The sequence below is a fragment of the Acanthisitta chloris genome, unplaced genomic scaffold, assembly GCF_000695815.1.
Source record: "Acanthisitta chloris isolate BGI_N310 unplaced genomic scaffold, ASM69581v1 scaffold590, whole genome shotgun sequence".
NCBI classification, from domain to species: domain Eukaryota; kingdom Metazoa; phylum Chordata; class Aves; order Passeriformes; family Acanthisittidae; genus Acanthisitta; species Acanthisitta chloris.
This window is the reverse complement of record NW_008650858.1, coordinates 60,140-85,587: the sequence shown is the minus strand read 5'-3', so window position 1 is coordinate 85,587 and position 25,448 is coordinate 60,140. Positions and strand designations below refer to the sequence as shown.

Here is a 25,448-nt window from a genome sequence, read left to right as displayed (position 1 = left end):
ATTACATAAAACACTGCTCTGCTACTGCATGTTCTGGATCATGAAGATTTTACAACTGCTATCACAGAAGTTACATGTTATTTTTTTATATGCTTGATGGACCAGAGAGAAAGCTGTCTGAATCCACTAAAATGGTTTGTCTTGTTTCTAGTGGACTTTGTGTCATTCCTGTAGAAGCTAAAAAAGAGTATGAAAACCAAACAAGGTTAGTGGAACAACAGACACTACAAACAGTACCACTTTAAATAGTCTGGGATAAAATAAGTAATAAAATAACTATAAAACAACAGAAATTAAACAATAAAATACTAGAACTGAAATTTAAACATTATATTTTGTCAGTCTTTGCTTTGATGATTTATTCAAATACCATATTGCTGGTTTCAGTTTAAAAGGCCCAGCATTTAAGATGCCTGTATCGACAGCTGCTGCTACTGAACTGCTTTCCAGCAAGTTTAAGAACAGATAATTCCATTCCCAATTAAGAGTATCCTTTCTAGTAGTTTACCTTAGTGTTAAACTCACTTGGAAAAATCCCATCTTGCTCTATATTATCAGTGTGATCATATAAGAGTCATTGAGCAAACTTAGCAGCTCTCCAGTACACAGAAGAGAACATCTACTTCTTCCTCTCATCCTCTCTGTGGGGCTTAGTGCTCTTACCTCCTCCTCATAACCTGCACAGGGACTCAAATGCTGAAGAAAATGAACTCATGGAGGAAAACAATTAAATCAAGACTTTATAGAGTTTTCTGCCAATTTGTTGAGATAAGGAGATCACTGGAAGGGTATAAATGCACCAGAGCAGACACAGGCAAAAAGAAAAGAGACCTCCAAGCCAATAGCAGAGACAGGCAGAAAGGATAAGTCCATCCTTCTCAAGATACCAACAAACTGCTGTACCTTGACTGTAGAACTGCTAGTAAATGCACCTGTTTAAGTAACAACTACATCAGGCTTTAAAATAACAACCTGCTTTAACCATCTTTGCCAGATAGAGCTTATGAGTGAGAAAGTACTGTTCTGGTCTAGATATAGCAGCCCATATTCATACCATCATTCAGGAGGCAAAAACCTTACAGAAATACTGCAAGCCTTTCAGAAAATACTTGCACTTATTTTCAAGGGTTGAAGTTTTGATCATGAGAGGATACAGAATACTTGCACTTATTTTCAAGGGTTGAAGAAGTTTTGATCATGAGACGATACAGAGAGGTTATGTGAGAAGAAATGGAAATGCTGGCAGAGGTGCATTTGAAGGTTATAAATGTAGAACGGTAGGTTGCTGCATGCTAATACAGATCAGAAAGTGTGATAAAAAATTGAAAAGAAAATGTTTACAATGACTTTCAGAGAAAAAAATAAATCTTACAATGATACCATTTCCTTTTTCTAAGTCCTCTGGCATGACTTAAAATTAGATCACGTGAGACATTAAACTCCGGCTGTGTAAGTTACCCATTTTTTCCTTCTCCATCAGTACTATTGTATTTTACTATTCTGCATTAAAAATGTGAACATCTGAAATCATTTTATATTAAATCATTAGGGCAAAGTGACAGCAATAGTATATTTCAGTTCAAACTAGCAGCAAAAGCAGACTTACGTTTAAACCCAAGTTCTATTTATAAAGATCTGCCCTAATCCTCCAAAGTTCAAACTGTATTTAATCAGTCAAGCAAGCACCATTAATTCTCTGGGTGCTATTTCTGAGAGACAGAAGGGACAGGAAGGCTTGACAGCCTGAGCAACAATATTGGGAAATAAGTGAGAAATAGCATCCCTGTCTGGGGTGGGTGGGAGAGTACCAAAACAAAACCAACAATAAAGAAACCAAGTATGCCTTTGCATACTAAAACTGCTCACTTCACTAAACAGACTTTTTCTTGCCCTTTTTTCTTTTATTCCTTTTTTACCTTTTTTTTTCCCAGTAAGTTTGATAACAGCCTGACAAGTATTTATACACATCACTAAGATGCCCTCTGAGCTCTTCCTCCACCAGGTTAAAGCACCCCAGCTCTCTCAGCATCTCCTTGTATGAGAGATGCTCCAAGCTCTTAATCATCTTCATAGCCCTTCTCTCCATGATGTCCATGTCTGTCTTGTACTGGGAAACCCAGCACAGGACACAGCACTACAGATGTATCTCACCAGCACTGAGTAGAAGGGAACAATCACCTCACTCAACCTGCTGGCAATGACCTCCTTTGCTGAAAGGGCCCTTTGCTGGCTCATGTTCAGCCTGGTGTCCACCAGGACCAATTCTATTCTGCAAAGCTGCTTTCCAAATACCCCCAGCATATACTGGTGGCTGGGGCTGTTCCTCCTCAGGGGCAGGACTTAGCACATCCATTTGTTGAACCTCATGAGGTTCCTATCCCAGCCTATGGAGGTCCCTCTGGATGGCAGCACAGCCACCTCATACAGCAATAATTCCCCCCAGTTTTCTATCACATGCAAAGCTGCTGGGGCTAAAGCCTCTTGCCCACTCATACAGGTCACTAATAAAGATGCTGCTGACCCCAGTATGGCCTGCTGGGGTCCATCACCAGTGACTGGCCTCCTGCTGGACTCTGTGCTGCTGACCACAACCCTTCAAGCCTGTCAGTTTAGTTCAGCCAGTTTTCAATCCACCTCACCATCCACCTATCATTATTTTGCCTATAATCTGGCTTTGTCTATACCCTGGCAGTGCTCAAAGTCAGGTTGGATGAGGCTTTGAGCAACCTAGTCTAGTGGGGAGGTGTCCCTGCCCATGGCAGGGCGTTTGGGACTAGATGATCTATAAGGTCCATTCCAAGCCCTAAAATTCTGTAATTCTATGAATCTGTATTCTATTTAACAAAATCAGGAAACTAAAAATACTTGAAGGCCTTGTTTAATCAGCCTCTATGATTTCCAAATATTGTCCAGAACTTGAAAATAAGACCTTGGAAGACTCTGGGCATGTTGAAAAGAGGAAACTGATACAAATTTTTGTAAATGAGAAGTTCAGGGAATACCAGACTGTCAACCAGATCACTTCTAATATTAGACTGTAAACCAGACCACCAGTGATTAACCAGATTCCTCCTAATATACACAATGATACTAGAATAAATTGTTTGAAACTGGCAACTTTTTATCATCCAGATCACAAAACAATAAGAAACAACCAATACAATAAAAAAGTAAATCAAAACTACTGCAATTTTCTTTTTTGACAGGCGTTTTAAGGAAAGAAGTAGGTGTAATTTATCTGAACTTTAATGCACCTTTGTGGCACTTTCTTATGTTAATTAAGTGGGCACAGAGCTGCTCAAAAACACTACAAGAGAAAACTCTCATAGCAGTACTATCAAACTAAAAGGCATTTCAAGTAAGGTCACCAAAGAAGTCTTGCTTCCCTCTCCAATAATAATTTAAATGATGGAAAGTGATTGAATTGCCCAAAGTCAACTACATGAAATTCAACAAAAACAAATATGAAATACTTGGCAGGAGAAATCACATACATAAAAACCAGAACAAGAAACAACTGTGTAGGCAAGAGTATAACAAATTCCACAGACACAAATGAGCCGACACATGCAATGCAATGCTGTGGAAAGCGCTGTAAAATATTACAGCCTCTTTTAGAAGCAGAGGTAAGAAATTACACTAATGACAACACCCCCAAAATAAGGTGTTGGGGGCACTACTGTTAAAGAAAAGTATAGACAGAACAAAGCAGTCCAGAAGATCACAATGGAAATAATAGGCATGTAGGGTATGATTGTTGGGAAATTGCTGAAACTATAAAAGAGGTAGTTAGAGACAAACATCACAACCTTTTCCATATAATTATCACATACTGACAAATCTGTTTCATTAAGTACAGAAGAAGGAAGGCAGATTTAAACCTACAGTGAAGACAGCATAGGTTAGATAACAGGAAGAGCTCTCTCTCCAGGGTAGTGATACACCAGAACAAGTTGCCTATGAGACTGTGGAATCTTAAAAACCTCTGATAAAGGAGATCAGTAGAGGTAAACATCTCTAAGAAATGCACTGGGCATGTTTGACACCGTCTCTCCAGTATTTACACAAGTGAAGGACAGCAAGATGTGCAGCTAAACCAGACTCTTCAACATGAAATGCACTGCCCAACACCGAAAGCCCAGGGACTGTCTTATCATAGCAGTAAGGATAAGGCAGAATAGAAGGCAGTGGGTCACCATGCTCCAAAACTAAATGACTTTCAAAATCAGCCTTTTTAAAATTTTTCCCCATTCTACAGACTTTTTTGTAGCATCCTCAGGACAATATGCAATACCTATTTCAGATTTAGAAACAACTATATTAAAAAAGAGAAAAAATATTAAGGCCTACAGAAATATAATTCTAAACATTAAGAGAATTTAAGCCTCATAATCCAGTGAGCAGGAAGTCTCACTTGGGATTTTTCTTGCAGAGTCCTTCATTATTTGATTTAGGATAGAAGGTCAACAAATTGTGCTTGGCAACACACAGACCTTGAAACTTTCCAGCTGCAGAAACAGGTACAAGTAGAAAACCTACATGTTGCTAATAAGAATGATACACTCTAAATATTTTAACATCTGTGAAGGGATGCATATAGGTTACAAGGAAAAATCCCTATGCTCCAGGACAGGTTAGAAGATTTGCTGTGGAAGGTAAGCATTGTAATTTAAATTAATGACATTATACTTCACTGTACTATGCTAAAACTTTATTTTAAAAAAAAAAGAGGAAAATTGCTGAAGAGGTACTTTTTTCCAGATATCTGGTGGCTGATAAAGCCAGTATTTATTTCTTTCCAGGAATGGTTAGCCCTTATATAATCAGCATCAGGAAGTGACATCTACCAGTACCCAGCACTGAGCACAAAACTAAAAGCTTTGGGTGAAAGCAGTTACCAGCACACCCAGTAACACCAGCAGCAGCAGTTCACAAATGACTTGCCCTCACAGTCAGATAAAAATCTTGGACCAGAAAAAAGAAAAATAACACTGTTCAAACTATTAAAACTGCTTGAATCTCATGTATTCAGACTTTTTCTGCACATTACCCAATCCTAAGGTTAAGTGTATTTTCTTTAAGCATTTCCATTATAGTCAGATTTCCTGGGATACAAAGAGTCTCTGACCAGAGGCTAATGGTTCTCCCACACAGTCAGAATAAAGAGTAGGACTGATGTCTGTGATAAAGTAATATTGAAAGGAAGAGCACTGAAGATACATATAATCTGCGTAAATGAAGACAGGAGGAGGTAAAAGGAGAGAGACCAGTGACATTAGCTGGTAGAAGCATCCAAAGTGTCAGAACTACAGTTCAACACTGAATAGCTCACAGATGACCTGAGGATGCTTCAACCACTGGCATATCAACACTTGACTTCAAGTGTATTCATGAAAACTGAAACACATCACCTCTTGATCAAGCACTTTGTACGCAAGAGCTACAGCCACACTTGATGAAAACAAAGTTACTACTCCTGTTTCTGTTACTACTCCTGCTTCTGGAGACCTCCTGCTACAGAAAAAAGAACTGGCACTAAGGTCTGCCTGAGGGAAATTATCCTGGTAAAAATCATGGAAAATTAAAAACCCAGTTAAAAGAAGCCCCTCCAGTAATTATTACTTGGGCCAATTTCCTCCAAAAGTTACAAGCAAGGTATATAACTGGGACAACAAGTAATAAGTAAGGTATATAACTGGGATATATATAACTAGGAGCTTTATACAGCGGTTACAAATTTTTACTCTTAAAAAATGTGATGTGGAAAAACTCAACTATTTGCTTTTTTTTTTTTTTTACTCCTTAAAACAAGCAGCAGCTCCAGCCCTACTGTAAACCTCCAGCTTTTTGTGTCTCCAAGTTCCTCGCTCCTCTCCAAGGAGCTCTCCAGTGCTGTTTCACAGACAGCACCTCAGAGCACCAAACAGTGCCTTATATAGGGCCAGGGTGTTTTCAATAACCCCCTCTATATTTAGCCATATGGAGCTTGTATTTGAATCCCCTGTGGAGACTGAAGGAGTCAAGGGAGAACACAAAGTGCTTTGAGTTTCCTCAGGCATGTACAAGGCTGGAACAACTGAGACTCTGAGTCCAAGATTTGTCACAGCTCTAACAAAGCACATGTAACCATCACCAAATATTATTGTCCATACCTGCTGGGTATAGCTAACTACAGACAGAGTTTGGCACTGTCTGGTTACTGTGAAGTCATATAATAACTGTTTTCTTTTACACACTAATTAAAAGTTGTGATATAATTATTTTTTTAATTTCTATTTAAATCTCTTTATAAAATCCCTTATCTTTCTATTTGGAACACCCCTCTGTTCCTAAGAGTTTCAGTAAGCAGCAAAAATTAGCTTTTCAAATCTCAGTGTTGCCACTGCTTATTAAAGAAGCCACACAACTCCTGCACAAAAATGTCATTAATAAAGTTTTTAAAACAAAAGCATTTTATGCTGAAAACGTGCAATTTGTTTTGTACGGAAGCATAAGACTTAGGTGAAATGGTGGCTGTCCATCACCAATTTCTAGTGATCCCAAGAGACACATGCCAGTTGGAAATCCTGAAATCTGGTCATTTCAAGTGATGCAATGTTTTACCTTTATTTCTGTAGTCTAGCCTCTCAAATCAATACCTTTATAACACCTTATCTCCTTCTCTAATTGAAATCTGGGGAGAACTTCATGAGCTATCAGAAGTATTGGTTTCTTGTCATAACCTTGGTCATTCATATAATGACTATTTTTTTAGTCAAAACTAAGTAACTTTTGAAGCAATGCTATATTGCTGCTGCTTTAAAATTGACAGCCTTTATGCAAATGTAGAAAACAATTTGTCAGATCCTTATTGGGCACGGGGCCAGTTCAGCTACACCTACAACACTTCAGCTGTTAGAGGCTCCTGATTTTTTTCAGCCAGCAAGCCTCAAGCAATCTCTAGGCTGATAAGATCAAAACACGAGTATGTGTTATTAAACAAGAGATGATATAGATGCTTGTTAAAGCACTGTTATCATGATGACTGTTAGTCATGATTAACTGATTACAATTGGGAAATGCAGACAGTAACTGAACCAAGATGGGGAGCACCTGCAAGTCTTAGAAGAGCATGAAAGAATAAAAGAGAAAATTAAGCTCCTGATTTTCGAGTTCACAAATTCCAAGAGAAAATTAAGCTCCTGATTTTCGAGCTCACAAATTCCATGTATATATATATATACACACACACACACACACACACACACATATAATTAAGTATTTCATCATCTTTCATTTGTTTTCTCTAGAAACATTTGTCAAGTCTCTTCCCTTGTTTTTCATATTCTTAACCAGAGCAAACAAGAGTATACTGTAATGGAGCCCTGGAACAGCCTTTCTGAAAGCTCCTGAGGAGAGTCTACTGCCTTCAAGGATGCACAACGCTTGAGAGCATGAAGCACAAAATAGTAGCTGCCAAATGAAACTGCAGCACCTCACTATTGTACTTTCCTTATAGAGTAAAGGAGAGCTTCTCTAGTCTATCATGGAAGAGCTGGTCCAGGCTTGTTTCTAAAACTAATCAACTGTTAGACACACAACTCACAGGTAGCTCTGACACTGAGCAATAGGGACACACTTCCAATCCTATTCTGCATCTTCTGGTACTCCCACATCTCCAAGTTACATCCCAGGCTATAAAACCTCAACCCTCAATTATTAGCTGTAAAACCACCATTCTGTTAGGCTGCCACACAGCTGCCTTCTCATTTCAAACAGCATCTAATTAGGGAAAAATAGCATGCATGCACACAAAAATAGATATACAGAGTAGGCAAGTACAATACCTTAGGGCTACAGAGACATCAATTATTTGGGAGTGTTGCTCTTTCTTGAACAAAAACAAAAGTACTTATATGGCTTAGTAATAATTACAAGAGGAAGAAAATGGCAGAAGGACACTCAAAGCAACGCATCACTAGAACAAGAAACTACCTTCCTAAAGCAAAATACTTGGAATGAATCACAACAAGTGTACTGAAGATAATAACATTTAAAAAATTCTTTATTTTTTTCTGACTGTAAGATGCATTTAAGTTAAGCATATTCATTTTTTCCCCACTCATCTGGTTGGACAATACCATGGACTCAAGCACCCAGTATAAAATATGTAGGGTATCTTGTGAGCAACCTACAATTTAAAGAAAATAAACAGAATTGAAAGATATGATGTTTCCCTAGAGACAACTCATTTTAATAGTTATCACTCAGTAGTGGGACTAAAATGAAATACCCACAAACGAACTGAAGTCAGTGAGTAGGTCTCCAGTGACTACCAAGATACTTCAGGAAGATCAAGGGAGGGGAAAGTCCAAGTATCGTGTCTGTATTCTGAGCGTAACTCTTCAATGCATCTTCTTTGCATTTAGCAGAATGGGAAAAAAAACAAACCCAAAACAACCAAGCATGAAAGTTAGAGACTTGGTGTTATTAGTAGAGTCATGTTCAGTGCTACTGCAGAGTGTGCATGACGGCACAGCATACACACACTTCCTCACAGAGCCAAGCTCCCTTCTCCCAGAACTATACACTGGTAAACGGCACTGGTACATTCAAACATTTACAAAACCACTGTCACATGGATTGCTTTTGAAAGGTTACACTTGGATTCTGACCAATAATGGAAAAAATTATCAGCTTCATCCATTAGTCCCCACAAGAGAAGACTTTTGCCATGAGATATGGTAAACTCTCAGTTTACACACAAGAAGAAATGTACTGAATGTGACTGCCATATTTTCAGTTCATTTCCCATTTCATGACATAGCTCAGCTTTAAGCACCGTGACTGCCATATTTTCAGTTCATTTCCCGTTTCATGACATAGCTCAGCTTTATGCACCACAATCGAGACTTGAATACTCAGACAGCTGGAGGTTTGGGGGCTTTTTTTGGTTTCTAGATTCACTTTGATTTTGGAAGCCTCTTGGGAAAATCAACACACCCTCAGCAGGGTAAGTCTTGGCCATTAGGCCCATCTGGATGGACAACAGCTTCAATGACTCTTGAAACCTTGATTTTCATTATTGTATTTTAAGAGAATAACCAACAGCCATTTGGCAGATTTTTTTAGTTAATTTCTAATTGCCAGGGAATACCTGCAGTTTTATTGATGGTATTTTTCCAGTAGTCCCAAAATAAAAAAGTTGTTGCCAAAAAATTTCTCTACAAGCTTCTGAAAGTGAAGAATTTTACTAATAAAAACTTTTCACATGAATAAATCAAGTAGCGCAAGAAGAAATTCCCTATCTCAAAAGGCTTCCTATTACTTGTGAACTATAAAGCCTTTGTAGGTAGAAACAAAACAAGGAATCCTGAAAATTCTCCATAAAATAAACTCAAAACATTTATCAGTCAGAAAAAGTGTATGTCCAGCTCTGTTTGAACACCCAGGTTGTCTTTGTCTGAGAACCAGGAGTAAGACAGACATGCAGTAAGAGAGGACACAAGAACAACTCGACAGATTCCCACTGCGAGAGTGACTGGACATGAAGTGGAGTCACACAATCCCATGCACTTCTTCATGGTGCTCAGGCACTTGGAAACTGCCTTTCTGATACAGACTTCAACTGGCACATAATATTCTCTCAAGCACTTGAAGCTGCAATTTTGTTTCATTCAAAATTTGTTCTTGCCAGCTTTCTCCCATTAGCTGAAATGATCCTCATTTCTTAATTCCAGAACCCAAAGCAGCCCTACAATTAGCTTTCTCTCTCTGACCAGGTAATGACACTAAGTTTATAGTCAACTTTGGGCAATTAAGAAACTTACACATGATAAAGATTTCTATTTTTTGGCATTTAATTTCCTAAAGAAATGAGAGTTCTTTGTCAATCCCCTACCTCTAGAACGTATCATCTGGTTTTAATCAAACTCACCAAAGCTGCACAGCTCAGAATTACATTCCTGCAAGACCCACAGAAATTGGCAGCTGGGTGGTGGGCAGAAGCCACAATTAGTGCCACCACCAGCAGAAGAACTTTCTGACTGCACATGGAAGCCATCTCCTCCCTTTGGTCTGCTATTTTTCAATAAAACCACTGAAAATAATTACAGTTAACATGCTATACATCCAGCTTAGTCTCGACACAATAAAGTTACTTTACATCAAACAACACCCTAAATACCATGCAATGCTTCTGATTACACCACCAAATCTATACACACGCTCTCAAGAAATTTCAATTTTTAAGAAAAGTACAATTTAGCATTTGCTCTACACATAGCTCCAACTTTATCCTAAATTATGCCAGGAATAGCTGTAAAATATATGATCTACAAGGAGCAAACTTTCCCACGTTTCTTTAAATTCACTGTGTTAAGTCAGAGTAAAACACTTCTGAAATACCTGAAATAAGCCCATTTAGTTGAATTTGGTCCTCCAAAATGCTAAAATGCTATACAGGGCTCTGTCCTTGCTGTTTTAAATATTCATTCACTCAAGAACTACAAACAACCTACAAAATTACTACCATTTGAAATTTTCAGATATGTACCTACAAGTATATGTAATTATATTTATAGCTACTATATCCTGTGGGCTCCAGGATCTTCATCACCAATACATGCAAACATTTTGTATTATACCACTGGACTGTACTGAATCAAATTTAAGAATCTACACTTCAAGCCTACACTGAAAGCCTAAGATTTGGTCACTGTGATACTACTGCAAGGTGGCATGGTCTTCATGATGGCTACCTGTCTGGCTGTGCAGGTTTGCCCATCGCTGGCCCATGCACTCAGTTCCAGGCTGGAGCTTCATGAACTGCTTTCAGACAACATCAGCTCACATAGTCAATGCTCCTCCTCCAGCACCTTTTTTTTAAATATTTTTTTTCTGGCTACTGGCATGTGTCTTCTGCTGGCACAGAGTTGCACAGAAAAACAGATCATAGACCTGGTCCATGGCAATAGGGTTCATACCTGCCCAAATCAGCTTAAGCCACACCAAGGTCAAATCACAGTCTCATACTAACAACAGAGTCAATCCAAATAGCATCATTAGAACCTCCCATCTTTATAACTTTGATGAATAAATGTGAATTAGTTGTAAATTGTTCAAATTAGGATACACTGGAAATGCAGAATTAGAAATATACTTGAAATACAACACTGCAAATGAAAACTACAAAAACCTCTAAATATTAAATCTGTATGTAAGTCAAAATTTAATCACTTACCCTACAAGAGCATTACAAATGTAGCAAACACTAAAAAACCCATAAATTTTCTTAGTAGTCTGTGCAGATGTCTCGTATTAGGCTTCTGAACATAACTCCTTAGCTCATGTTACAAATAGCATCGAAGATTTCATCTCCACCATGAGAATTTCTGCTTGTCTCTTTTTCTTCCAGAGCTCATAACCACTGAGGAATTACAAGGTTAGATATTACCTTACTATCCAAAAAGGAACTGCAAGAGATATTTGTCTTTAAAAGTTTACAGGTGTTGAAATAATTTTGCTGCTGTGAAGGACATGTATTAAAATATTCCAAGTGCAATACTCTGCAAGGCAGAGTCATGAAAGCCACTGCATTCAGTAATCATTCATACTAGAGAAATTTCTAAACAGTAGCAGAATGTGAATTTCTGATAGGCATAAAAAAACTAGTAAAGGGACAGGTTTAGAGAAGTGGAAATAAATAATTCATTTTTTATAATTCAGAAATAAATGGCAGCATTTTTCTGCTATTGCAACCACTTAACTATTACGTTAAGCGGTGCACTTGATAATTAGAGCAAGATGAACGAGTTTTAAAATTACTAAAAATTTTTGCATGGTCAGATTTACTGCAAATTAGTTACAACAAATATTTACTTTTTGGGATCAACAGTTTACTGTCCCACATGCCTAAGCCCATAGCTGCCTTCCCTGTTCTGCTGGTGAGAGGGTGGGCAGGGCAGGGAAGGGGCTGAGGAAGCCAGGAGAAATACACATTAAAAATATGCTCAGAGAATTGTGGATGTCTTTTCTTAAAAATGCTGTACAACTAGCAGACATCTAATACAAGTACTTCATATATACATACATATACAATGGTATTTTGGTGCTTACTAAGGAAAAAATATTTTAATTGATTATAAATGCTTATGTTTATGCATAAATCCTGGCACCCAGCATATCATGTCATTTAACATCAGTATTTCTGTGCCTCTCCACAATTTTGGCAAAGTTTTCAGTAACACTGTGAACTTCATGCATTTCTATGCAAGCAAGAACCCCGTTGAGAATGTAAGGAGGGGGAATAGCATGGGAAGCTAAAATGCCTCTCACTTCCCAAGACAGGAGCTGCCACAATGTACAGCTGACACTAGCTGTCATCGTAAGATACAGTCAGCTCCTCAGGGTAACAAGGGCTCTAACAATTAACATTTATGTGAGCATGCTAGGAAAGACATGGAATCAGAACTGTTTAGAAGGGGGTGAAAGCAGAGATTGTGTTATATGTCGGACAAAGGAGCTCATGCTGCAATGGAACTACTTTTCAGTGAAGTTTCCTGAGAAGGTGCCTCCTTCTGTGTCGTGAGAAAGGAAGGACTTAAGTTCTCACCACAGATGTCTACTCTGTCCCACTGCTGGAGGTTCCTTCTTGCTCAGCATCTGCATTGTGGCAGTAAGGCAGGGAAGAGGGTCAGGCTGCTGGTGACAGCTCTGCATCACAGAGCAACTCATTTTGCTTTGAAGAGACCCTTCTTTGGTCCTTTTAACCACCTCCTATGTGGAGACTGAGCGAAAGGAGAAGAAGCTAAGCAGAAGCAACGAGAAGCACTATTACAAACTGTTCCAGCTAGAGTCACAATACATTTCCCTATGTTTTTATTCAGCTGTAAGATTCTTAGACCTAATAAACAGGTCTAAGATCAGCTCAAAAATAATATAAAAATCAGTAGAAAGATAAAATTGTTTTACTGAAATACTTTGTTTTAAAAGATTACAAAGCAAAGGCTCATACACCAGCAACATGCATTCTTCCTCCATTTATTACAACTTGATTAGGATAAACTAATTTATTTTACATTATATTAGACTCCTCCTTCCCACAGCAGTTTCAAAATTGTCTTATTTGTTTTACCAACAATCATTTAAATGTTAGAAAATCCATCACCTCCTTCACACAACAGCTATAGGCTCAGAAAAATGTCTTGGCACTAGCAGAGGATACAAGGAAAGCAGATTAATTTCCATTCCTTCTGCTGCTGTTACTCCTACCACAACACAGAAAAAAAGATAAGATAACAACATAAGTAAAGTGAAACAAGGTTAATATAAGATTATGGGGTTTGGTCATTGTTCAAATATTCTCTTAGATATATAAAAGCTGGTACAGATGTTTATTTACATCTAGAGGCATTACTCTGTTGTGAATATCACAGCAATATCCCAATACAGAATATGACATTTCAAAACTGGTACACAGCAAAACAACTGAAAACATCTCAATTTTCTTTTACACCCCTGCTATATTCTGCTCTGCACCTTCACCTCCCTCACCCCTTGCCCTTCCCTGGGAAGGTGGGATGTCTGCCTGCACCCAGCACCTCCCACTGGGGGCTGGAAGGTAGGGCTGCCACAAGGGCTGTCCCAGCCCCTCAAATGACATCTTTCATGGCACCCATCATGGTGAGTAAAATCTCCAATGGCAAATTTCATCCACACAGTGGTATCAGGCCAGTAGGAAAAGGTGGAGAGGGGAGACAAGGGCAGGGACAGATAATGTGGGCTAACTGGTCTACCAAATCTCTCAAGTCTGTTTCTAGAAAACTTCAAAAGTACTGTGGTACTTGATTATATTGTGACTTTTTTTTTTACTTTTTAAAAATACAAATGAGGACACATTCAAATAATATCACAACTGCACACAAAAAAGAACTCAAAGAAATAACTGTCACCCTTGACAAACAGAGTCAAAAAACTCTTTAAAAGCACATAGCTAGCTAAGAGCTGGTTATTAAGATCTAAGCCAATTCATCTGCAAAGATTATTTTCATTTAGGAAAATTAATTGTTACTGTGGAAATTAATGAAGATCTGGGTTTAGAAAATATCTATGTAAACCACTGAGGTACCTGCAGGCAGCACCTGTACCCAAGAGTATGGTGTTGCACCCAGAAAATTATCAACCTGGAACATGAAAAAGTTACTAACGGGAGATTAGCTGCTTTTATAAACAGTCTTCCCTGTAAAAATAATGCTATAGATTTGAATCTTCAAAAACATCACATTTTCAAATATTGCATTCAAATAATTCTAAGCACTGAATTAGTCTTAAATGTCATCAGAGTCCACTTCATGCTGCCTTGCCTGGTGAGCCACAACACAAGTACATTTGGTTTGGTTGACAGCAAAGGATGAACAATCTCTAGTCAAGTGAAATAACTCTACAAAGACTTCCTGTGACAAGGAGAAAAAGTGAAAGAAAACACATCATGAAATCACTCGATACACTGAACTGTGCAAAATGACACAAGTATCTTCAAATACAACAGCAAAGTGCTCAACTGATTTCTTTCTGCTTTCCAGAACACACCTGCTGCCCTTTTGAACTGTTTCATTAAGCATCACTCTGAAGCACAGACACCAAGCTTCAGGTAGCAAAGATTACAGGGCTCCACACATCAGGAAATATAATTGTGTTCTGTATCTTCTGCACCTACAGCCCACAAATGGTGCAGAAGACTAAATGATTTGGTCAAGATTCAGCAGTTAAAGGCCTTCTTGATTACAGGACAGGCACCTTGAAACCAGTACAGCAAAAGGTGAAATGTACCTATAGCTAGTCATGAAATATTTGCTCCATTAAAAAAGATCAATTTTCCATATTGCCACAGAGAAACTGAATTTCCCAAAGCAAGATGTGTGAGCAGATGAACTGCCAGCTAATAAAGTAAAATGGCATTCAAAATGGCATTATATTGAGAAAATACTATTTAAACTTTGAAGATGGTATATGATTATAATATAAATCAAACAACCTAAACATCCTCAGGATGATCAGCTGAAAATACCTTTTTATCCCTCAGCTACTCATTAACAGGCTCTGCAAAAACAGGACTAGGAACAAATTGTGAGGACAGTTCACTACTCCATCAAAGTAAGTTATCCTGATATTAGTTGTACTCAACAGCATAAATGAGCTATGAGAACACCTAACTACAATGTAATAATGCTAGAATCTTCTCTTTCAAACCACAAATGTATCGCTTTTATATCACTAACGTCAAAAACAAGAGCTAAGCAAAGTGTCACAACTCACTATGCTGTTATATCAATGGGTTAACAAATTCAAGCCCAGAAAAAAAGTAAACTCAAGGTAAAATTTCTTTCCTGCAAATTGCAGCAATGGAATTGAAATTAAACTGCATTTAGTTTAAATACTTTTATCACTGGAAACTCTTTTTGTAAAGTCAGCAGTTTTGGCGTAATTGTGTCTCTGGCCTGTTTCCTCAACAGTCTCAAAAGCCTTTCCTGCGAAATAGCTTGAGTGTGCATCCTACACTGCAAAATGACAGACAGCATCGTATCAGGGTATCCATCATATACAGACGATGTGATTTTTTCTTTCCCAATAGGGCACATAAGAATAAATCAATCAACCAAAAAAAGATCTCAGCATATTTTAGTGGAAGTATCCTGAAACTAAAACCTCTTTCTGGTAACTGAATAACACAGACAACTGAGGTAAAAAAAAAAGACATCTTAGGTTATCTCATCAAATTTCATTATTCCATATTTAAGGGAACGATTTCACACATGCTCCTTAAATCTTTCAGTAAACTGTTTTCAGGGACTTCAGAGATTTTAGTAATTTCTCTGAATCCAAGTAGTAACAAAAGGATTTCAGCTTTGTTTCCTTAACAGCAGCCACAACAGCACCACAATCCCCTGCACTCACCTTTGCACGGACAAAGGGCTCTCATAGGGAGGCCAAGAGCTCCAGCAGCCAACAACAGCTGTCCATCTGAGCACATGCAGAAGTCTATAATCTTACAATTTAGAACAGGCTTATTAAAAAGTTTAGAAAAAGAGGTACTTTTGTTGTTACTGTTGCTTTCATTTTCTTTTTGGAATAACTTGCCTGCCTTGCTACCTTCTAGCACTGCTACAAGCAATATTAAATTACTTCTTAGCATCAGCTGGCGGACAGAGAAATCCTCTGAGCTTTCAAATCATCCACATCTATGTATCACTTCCTACTTTGCAAGAGGTATTTCCAGCCTAGAGCCATCTTTCCTTTTTGGATGAAAACATTTGGTATTCCCTCCATAGGGTCTCACTGTCATTAGGGACTAAAATTATTCCTTAGCTGGACCCAATTTCCTTTTCACGCTACCCAAGTTCAGGTGATAGTTAAACAGAAACAGCCTCGTCAACACATACCCATTAAAAGTAAAGAAATAAAATACATATAAAACATGACAAAAGACACAATCACAAGACAGCAGATTCTCAAACATGCTTCTTTTCAAGGAATTATTTCAACAGTGGAAAAAAAGAGGCTGGGAGCAGGAGAATATTCAGGGATTCAAATCTGAACCTAAAGACAACCCAAACTCCGCTCACAAATCACTGGCCCCTAAATTAAATACAGGAAACAGGAAACACCGTGTGACCCCCCCCCTCCATATCTGTCATTATTTGCTCTATTGTCACTATCTGCAAGGTATGGTTGACCTCACATGGACCTTAATGACCACGGACTGCAGGGAATCATTACAAAAGTGAAAACAAGGGAGACAAAGGCAGAGCAGAGCCAAGCAGGCAGCACATGCCCCAGAACAGCCAAAATTCAGATGAACAGATCAGGTTACACATACTCAAGCAAGTATACACCAGTGTAAAACACAGGCTGATAGTTTCAGCTATCAAATTACAGGGAAAAAAAAAACCTTGTAGAAATACAATACCACTATAGACAAAATTTTAATCTGGACAATGCTTGAATAGATTAGTCATGTTATAGATATTTGGTTGAAAGTTTGAAAATAAATATAAGAGTTTTGGTGAACAAAAATGAACTATTGTACTCACACTAGTATTTTTTAAACAAACATCTTGCAAATACTTTTAGATACTTTATTCATGCAATCAAAATTATGCTATCCCATAGTAACAGTGGGTATTAATGTTTTTGACACCTTAGATTACCTACTTGGTATCAATTCCAGCTCCCTCTAAAAACAAAAGGAATATTGGAAGAAACTCAACACATTGATAACATGAACAGATAAGACCTGGGTATATTCTCTCTGGTGAAAAGATACTGTCAGTAGATACACAAAGGGATTCACACAGAGAAGAGGGCTCGGGTAAAGGAAAAGCACCAGCCTTTGTAGCACTAGTTTTAAAACTTTCTGGAGGAGGATTAAGAAACAGCTTTCTTGTGAGCAGGGCTGGACTCTTCTCCCAGAGAACAAGCAACAGGACAAGAGTAAATGGCCTCAAGCTGAAGCCAAAGGAGTTTTGGATTGTATAGAAAGAAAAATTTCTTCACTGAAAGGGTGGCCAAGCCTTGAACAGGCTGCCCAGGGAAGTGATGAAGTCACTGTCCCTGGAAGGATTCAAAGGATGTGTGGATGTGGCACTTGGGAATGTAGTTTAGTGGTGGGCCTGGCAGTGCTGGGTTAGTGGTTAGAGAGGTCTTTTTCAACCTTAATGATTCTATGATTCTACTCCACTTTACTGATGAGTGCATCCAATTTCTGCAGTGACCTGGGCCTGAAATATGTCTTTACTGTTACAAAGGTATTTTAGATGCCAACCAAGGGGATCATAATATGCTATTATTTCAGTTCATAAGCTGTGTCTTTGACGTGTTGGCTCCTGTCATACTTGACATGCACCCCTAAACTATATCAAGTTTCTGTTGGTTTTCTCCTTCTGAACATCAGAGCACCACTTCTTTGAGCAAATGCTACCTTCAGACCAAACACACTAATTTTGTGTTTCAGCTGTAGTAATGACAAAGCTTTCAAGTGGGACACAGGCTGTTTCACAGAGTCTGGAGCACCAGGTGAGCTCAGAACACACCTGAGACCATCCCCTCGCACAATTTACTGTGTTTGCTGCACTCACTGATGCTGTTTCGATCTTGTGCAATTCAGTTGCTTCTGTTACAAGGACAGCACAGCTTGGTCAAAAGTCTGTTCACTGTGGGAAAAGTTCGTGAAGACTCAGTAAAATACATCACCTATTCTGATTCACAGAGTACTCCATTTTGTTCTCCCACTGTGTAAGGCTTTTTTCTTACATTTACTCACACAGGACTTCTTTTTTTTAGCCAGGAGTATCCCCTCCTCACTCTTCTATGCCCTATCCTCCTTATCACTTGCCATAAATCAAATACTAATGCAGAATTAAGCTATTCAATCCCTGGAAAAAGTGGAACTGATAACCTGTGTATTTCCACATTCCTTCAGAAATAACCAGGCAGAACAGCACAAAACCAGAAGCTATTTATCAGATGAGATGAATCACTCAGAAGTGACCTAGTAACAGCATAGCCCTTATAATACACAAAACACTAAAGGACAGCAAAAGGTTGACAGGAAGGCAGAAAGGGAGTTCAATTTTTCTGGAAATTATAAAAGAGGAGGGTTTTGGTAGGGTTTGGTCTGCATATAAATCAGCTACTCCCTAGCCTGAGAGTGACATGAAAAATGTGTTTCCTGAAGCAAATGGGGAAAAGGAAATAACGATGAAGACATTGATAGAGACAATATGGAAAAGTTCAACATGTTGAGCTATTTCAAGTTTATAAAAAATGTCAGGAATCCAGGAAAGAAAAATATTACAAGAAGGAGGCAATTCCAGTTTAATTTCTTAAAATGTGTTGGAAAGAAAGTTAGATTAGAACTTTAAGGGGAAATACTGCAGCCAGTAAAACTGATTTAAACCCACTAAATTGCAGCCAGGATGATGACTGAGGAATTGAAAAAAGGCCCATTAAAATCAAAGGCAATGTCTGAATGGCTTATTTACCATTAAGTAAAACACAGGTTACCTGAGGAAGAATAAGTCACTAATGTGACAAACAAAACATGACAAGAACAGTTTTACCACTGTCCCATCATCAGTGGAGCTGGTCAATTCTGGGCTAGTCATCAGTCTACTCACTGATATTTAGGAATAATTAAACCTGTCAGGACAAGGAAGAGGAATAATTAGTACACTATTAAGAGTCCTTTTCAACCCTAATTACAAGCTGCCTTGCTTTTGTAAAAAAAACCCAACAACCCAACATGTTAGGGGTTTTCTGTTGCTTCCTTTGTGTTCAAGAGCTGCAGTTTAAACTGCAAAAAACAAGAAACTAAACTGAGCCTTGTACAGGGTCCTCAAGCTTGGGATCCATGTACAAACATCATAACATCAAAGGAATTCTCAGATTGCTTCCAGAACTTCTGGCAGCATTTTATACTATTCCTAGAACACCTACTTCACTACTGGGGCAATCAAATGTGTCTTCAAACACTGACCAATATTGTGGCTTATTACCAAGGGAGAAACGGATATAAAAAGTTTTGGGGGGGGGGAAAAATCACCAACCCTTATTACCATTTGCCTTCTTAAAACAAAAACTAAACTCACAACACATACATACCACAATAAAACTGAATGAGGGCTTAATACTAGAAGACTTAATGTAAGAGGCCTGAGGTCCCTATGCTTTTAAACAGAAATAAATCCAAGACAGAAAATACCCAAGATTAAGCAATTGAAAAATAAAAAAGAAATACTTGAGAATTAAATTCAGTTATCATCTGGTTTGTCTTGAAAAATGTGTCTTCTATTGGAAAGCTTTTATAATAAAATTAGGAGCCTTCTCAGGTATTACCTATAATAAGTACTGAATCTCTAGCAATGAGGTTTTGCTTCCAATTAAAGAAATGTTTGCACCTGAAAGGTTTTGATCAATAACAGGACACAGTTATACAACTGGAAAAACATTCCTGGATATTCTGAAAGGCTGTAACTTTGCTAAATCTATTGAAAATAAAAGACAAATGGATACATAAAATAAAACCTCTAAAGTATTTTCTCTCCACTAAATATAGCACCATTTTCATCTGCTTGTTTTAGGCCACCTGAGCAGAAACTACTTTACAATCATGTAAAACATGACAAATCAGGTCTTATCTTCAAGGTGGTGGTGGTAAAACCCAAAGGAATTTCAAACCCCTGAGACATCAACAGAGAATTTAATTATGAAGTGATTTACTAGAGTATTTTGATACTATAATCTACCTACGTTATAGGAATAGGTCAAAGAAAAATTCAAGCAACCCTGGTTCATTACTACATCTTCAAATGTTTCATGTGTATATTTTCAAATCTTTCATATAATGCCAGATAAGAACATCAGAAACAGGGACACAATTCTTTCTTTTTAGAGATCTCGCAAAAGAATTCCTTAAGATACCCTGAGGGAATTAATAGAGACAAATCTGAACTCTTGCATATACTGGGAAAATGACTGAATTAGGTATTCCAGCAACAAGAGCAGCTTTGTCTAAGTTTAGTTCTCCTAAAATCCCTACTTAAGGGAACCTTTCACATTCAGCACTGTGGGACTGAAGACATCTTAATAGCAGGCAGCACAGAAATTATGTCAAACTCACAGACAACTTTTCCCACAGTCTTCTGATCAGATAGTTAGTCCAAAGAGACCCTTCAACAGGCTGGTCCAGTTCTCCCAGTACCACTCCAGCAAGGCTTGCACTCTCTAACCCCATCTCTCTGCCACAGTTCTCACTTTAGGGATAAAGCTGTAGAAGCAGAAATCTGGTGGGTTGTTTCTACTCATAGGCAAAGACTTTTTCTTGGTAAGAACTTAAAAAAAATCCAGCTGTTGAATACTGGAGAAAACAAAAATGGTGAAGGGAGAAGATGCAAAGAGGTAACTTTCAAATGCACAAACTGTTCTCTCTGTTTCAACCATAAGCACATCATTTGAAATGCTGAACAGGCATCCCTTTTCATTCCACTATCAGGAATGTAACCTCAAATTGCAAGTTTGCCTGCATAAAAATGCCTTGAGGTAAGTGACCAAGACAGGAACCTTTTCCTAGGCAGCTATTCATCACCATGACCATTGTTGAGCAGCACTTTAATAACACCTTAATATCATGTACTGGAATGTTAATATATGATAAAACATTTAATAGAGTCAATAAAACTAAATATCTTTACAGTGTATTTTTGAAAATATTATCTTCTATTTCCTGAAATAACTGATCAACTGCCATATAAACCATGTCTGCAACATTGGCAGCAAAGTACTCAGTGATATTTCACAGCATCATGTAGATAATCTCAACTGAGACTGCATTTAATAGTTTCACCAATATGATGAATACAATTTACCATAATGGTTTATTTCTGTCTTTTGTGTACAAAGTTCCACTACTTAGAACAGTATTTACCATATCATTGTCATGTTAAAATAACACAAACATTTTGTGAACCTTGATGCAAAATGCTGCTTGTAGAAACTGCATATAATGGAACTGAAATAATTTGCATTGGGAGAAAAAAAGTACTAATTTAGGGCAGTTTCACAAATACAGTTCACTGCTGGAAGAACATGTTTTGTAAAACAGACACTTAGTGTCTCACACTGAAATTATTTCTTGATAACCACTGCCTCTACCAGACTGCACTGCTCACCAGCTGCTGCTTTTAAATGGCTCTTTTCTATTAGAGATGAAAGAAGACAATGAACTTCAAGATCTTTGGTGGTTACCAAGAACATGGAAACAGCTACCAATCAATCTTTCCTTTACTCATCATCACTACCATTCAAATAAAAAGCCAGTGAAGGACAATTTAAGCATGATAAACAGGCAGGATCTGATTACATAAAAGTTCTAAGTTTCAGCAAATTAATTTTTTTAAAAAACCAAAACAAACCAACCCAAGTTTTATTAAACGTGTGTGCACAATTCCAAATGTCTGGAATTCCAAGCACTTTCCTTATGGCTGGAAAGCTGCACCCACTCATGGTCTCTTCACAGTCCTTTCAAAGTGAAACTGAGTTCAAGGATATGCAGATGACACAAGGAAATTTATTTGTCTACATTTTTGTTCTGAATTTACACAAAGTCGTACAAGCAGCAATGAATGCTACAGGAGAGGAGTACAATGTGTACAAAACACACTTACTGAAAAGAAATATTTCCACATCTGCCTCTGTTCAGTTCCATCCTGCACAGACCACAGTGTGACACAGTTCAGAGCGAATTCAGAGAAGTAAATTAAAAACAAATGTTTAAATCTTCTTACGAACATATTAACGGAGATTTAAAATCCAACACATGCACGGGAGTCAAAGCACCTGCCAGAGAGGAGCTTTGTAAAGAACACAGTTCACCTCTTCCTGTGTTACTAATGCTTCAGTAATGTAGGAAAGGAGGCAGAAAGGCTGTTACTTTTAACCCAGTAAGACACCAACCTTTTCTTCCTATTAGGAGGGAAGCTTAGCTTCCAAGCTTGAGTCAAATTTAAGAGGCAGGCAAAGAATATGATTCATCTTATATCCCAACAATATTATTAGTCCCAAATTTGCAGCATGAAGTTTACAGGGTGGCCTGAGCATCACCTTATCACAGGATTGTTCTAAAGAACAGGTTGTCAAACCACTTGGACCCAACTCCATCAGAACCTAAACCTGCAGGAGACCACTTGTCTCAAGTGCTCTTTCACTGCAGGTAATCCCATTCGTTAGTTTATCATAGGAAATAAGTACAGCTATTGCATGACCTATTGCAACATAAGCAAAGACATTTTGCCTGTGTAGTGAAGAGATAAGAAGTTTACTTTTTACACGTACTGGTAGGACTTCAAGACAGTCACTTATCTATCCAAGCCTCATAAGGAGATGTTAATGCTATACTTTTTCCGAGCCTTTTCCCGAGTTTATTTAGGTAGTTTACTGTTTGAAGCAGGAATCATCCCTTACTAAGTTCATGGGATTCCTGACACAAGTTGCTGGTGCAACTGTAACATTTAAGGTCTCTGGTGCATGTGCCTCTCATTACTTCATCACATGGTGGGTTTTGCAGAAGACCTCAGCCTCCTTCATGGAAAGAGGTGAATTGAGATTGCATAGTGAAGATGAGGGGCACATCCTGATCTGCCTTAGAAAATGTCAGCCTGAGCAATTCCAAGTAAAAATATACGCAATTGAAAATAGGCATAGAAAGAGATGGACTGGTAAGTTCTGCAGCCTGATGCTGCTACAAACCCACCTACAAAATAGATTATTGAAAGCTATACTTATGCACTTCAGTAGACATCTCAGCATCATTTTTTAAATGGCTGTTTCCTACAACAAAAATGAGCTTATTCCTTTATATTACAATGAGAAATATCCCAAGAATGGTAAATATAAGACAAAATTAGTAAGTATTCCAGGGATTCTAAATATAAGGCTAAGACTGCTCATTCCAATGAGTCTTTCAATGTTCTGATAAAAAAAATAAATTAACTTCAGGTACATGCTTAAATTATTATTTCCTGTCCAGCAAAAAGCTCAAGTCACTTACTTGGTTAAATACTGTTGAAATCAAGGGTACCTATACACACACTTAAATTCGCTCCCTACTGAGTAAAGCACTAGAGCATGTGCTAAATGTGCCCTTGGGAATTAGTGTCTCCTGCTGCACGCTCTTGTGAATATTAAGGCACACGTGTAGTTTTGTTACCATGAATATTTCCATTGATAAACACATCTGTAGCTGTTAGCAGGAACAAGACCTTGAGGACTACTGAGGAGGCAATCCTATTGAACAAATTATGACTGCAATATTGCTTCTCTTCCTAAATTAAAATCCCACAGGGGAATGAGATTTCTTTATATGAAGAGATAAGAGTAAGGGATTTAAAACCTTAAGGGGGAAAATGTACTACAATGGTAAAGCAAGTTATTGTCACAGCTGATAAACAGACAAGTCAATTTTCTTTGCTCAACTTCCACATCTTTTCCATTCTCACTGTTCTTCAACAGGGTACACAAATCCAAAGCAAAATAGCATTTGTATTTTTAATCCTGCTCAACTAATGAATGGTTTTCCCTCTTACTGCAATCAGAACCCCCATATAGGAAAATATAAGCCAATTGATGCCATATGTCCCTCTGAATTGTTATTCCAGATGTATTCCTCGGAGTCACAGAATTGAAGTTCCTGTTTCCTTTAAAAATAACACATTCCTAAAAACTCAAATGAAGCAATTTTGATATAAAGTTGTTTTTTAATACAATTCATTATTTGGTAATGTTCATTTCCTTCAGCATTTTTCCTATAACCCGAGTACAAAATAATGAAACAATTTACCTATGGCTTACTAAATTGTCAAGAAGCACTAATGTACTTAGCTTCAGCTTTTAGGCTGAGATCTCTCTGGCCAGAATGGTGACCTTACACTTACATGGGCATTTGAGAACTAATTTTTAAGGTTTCATTTCCATTAGCACAGAGTAACTTCATCTGTACTCTGAAGCAGTTGGATTTGATCAGAATGCTTGTTATTAAAAACCTGCAAAGTTTCATTATTTTTCTCTTTAGCCTGCAACAAAGGGAGAGAAATAAAAACACACCATTTGAGGGAATATCTGCTTAGCTGAGAGTTAACTGTGCTCTAAGTACTGCTAACAAAAAGTCAAAAATGGAGGAGTTTCAGTAATGGCTTTCCCACACTGCCCAGCCAACAATCTCAGCCTTGTTGGGCCATTTTCTCTAAGGGCTAGCAGTAATTAAGTTTCATTGCTAAATCAGTCTTGAGCCTGTCTTGAGCAGAAAAATCACTTACGCCTAATTGCATGCAGTGATGTGGCGAGCAATCCATTAGGCAGACTGCAGATACTAGTTTACTTTTTGCAGCTCTGCAGGATACTTACAAACCAAAGGTCATTATTTTATCCAGGCAGTCACTTGAATAATACATATTTCCTACAGAAAACAGTGCTACTTCCAAAAAGGTTCATTATATGAGTTTATGTTACATAGTTATACTAAATATTATTTTGGGGGTTGCTGGGTTTAAAAAATTGAGTTTCTGAAAGCTCAGACACAATGAAACTGAGTATTTATTCTACCATAAGAAACATGTATTTAATGATTACATTACAATTTTATCCATTATAGTACAAATATTTTAAAATAAGTATATTTAAACTGCCCATCATTTTTAATACAGGAAGACACATATATAACATATATACCCATAGTCACATACACACATCAGAACACATGCACGTAGCCAGAGGAATGTTCTCCATGACCTTAAGAAACTCCACATACTGTTTGCTAATCAGAACCACATATTTTTCACCTGATTCCATCAACAAAGAATTAGTTTCCCTAAAATTGTAACCGACAGGAACAGATTGGTTTCATGGTTCAGAGTGGGAGA

General features: G+C 37.8%; 1 protein-coding gene across 1 annotated transcript in view; it reads right to left on the bottom strand.

Moving 5' to 3' along the window:
- TMEM135 (transmembrane protein 135) overlaps window positions 1-25,448 on the bottom strand; it is a gene marked incomplete at its 5' end in the record, with an annotated part of 145,436 nt that overhangs the window by 61,646 nt on the left and 58,342 nt on the right. Inside the window, one exon of the mRNA XM_009070356.1 lies at window positions 8,655-8,676. Coding sequence (XP_009068604.1) covers window positions 8,655-8,676 — 22 coding nt within the window. The remainder of the gene's footprint in view (window positions 1-8,654; window positions 8,677-25,448) is intronic.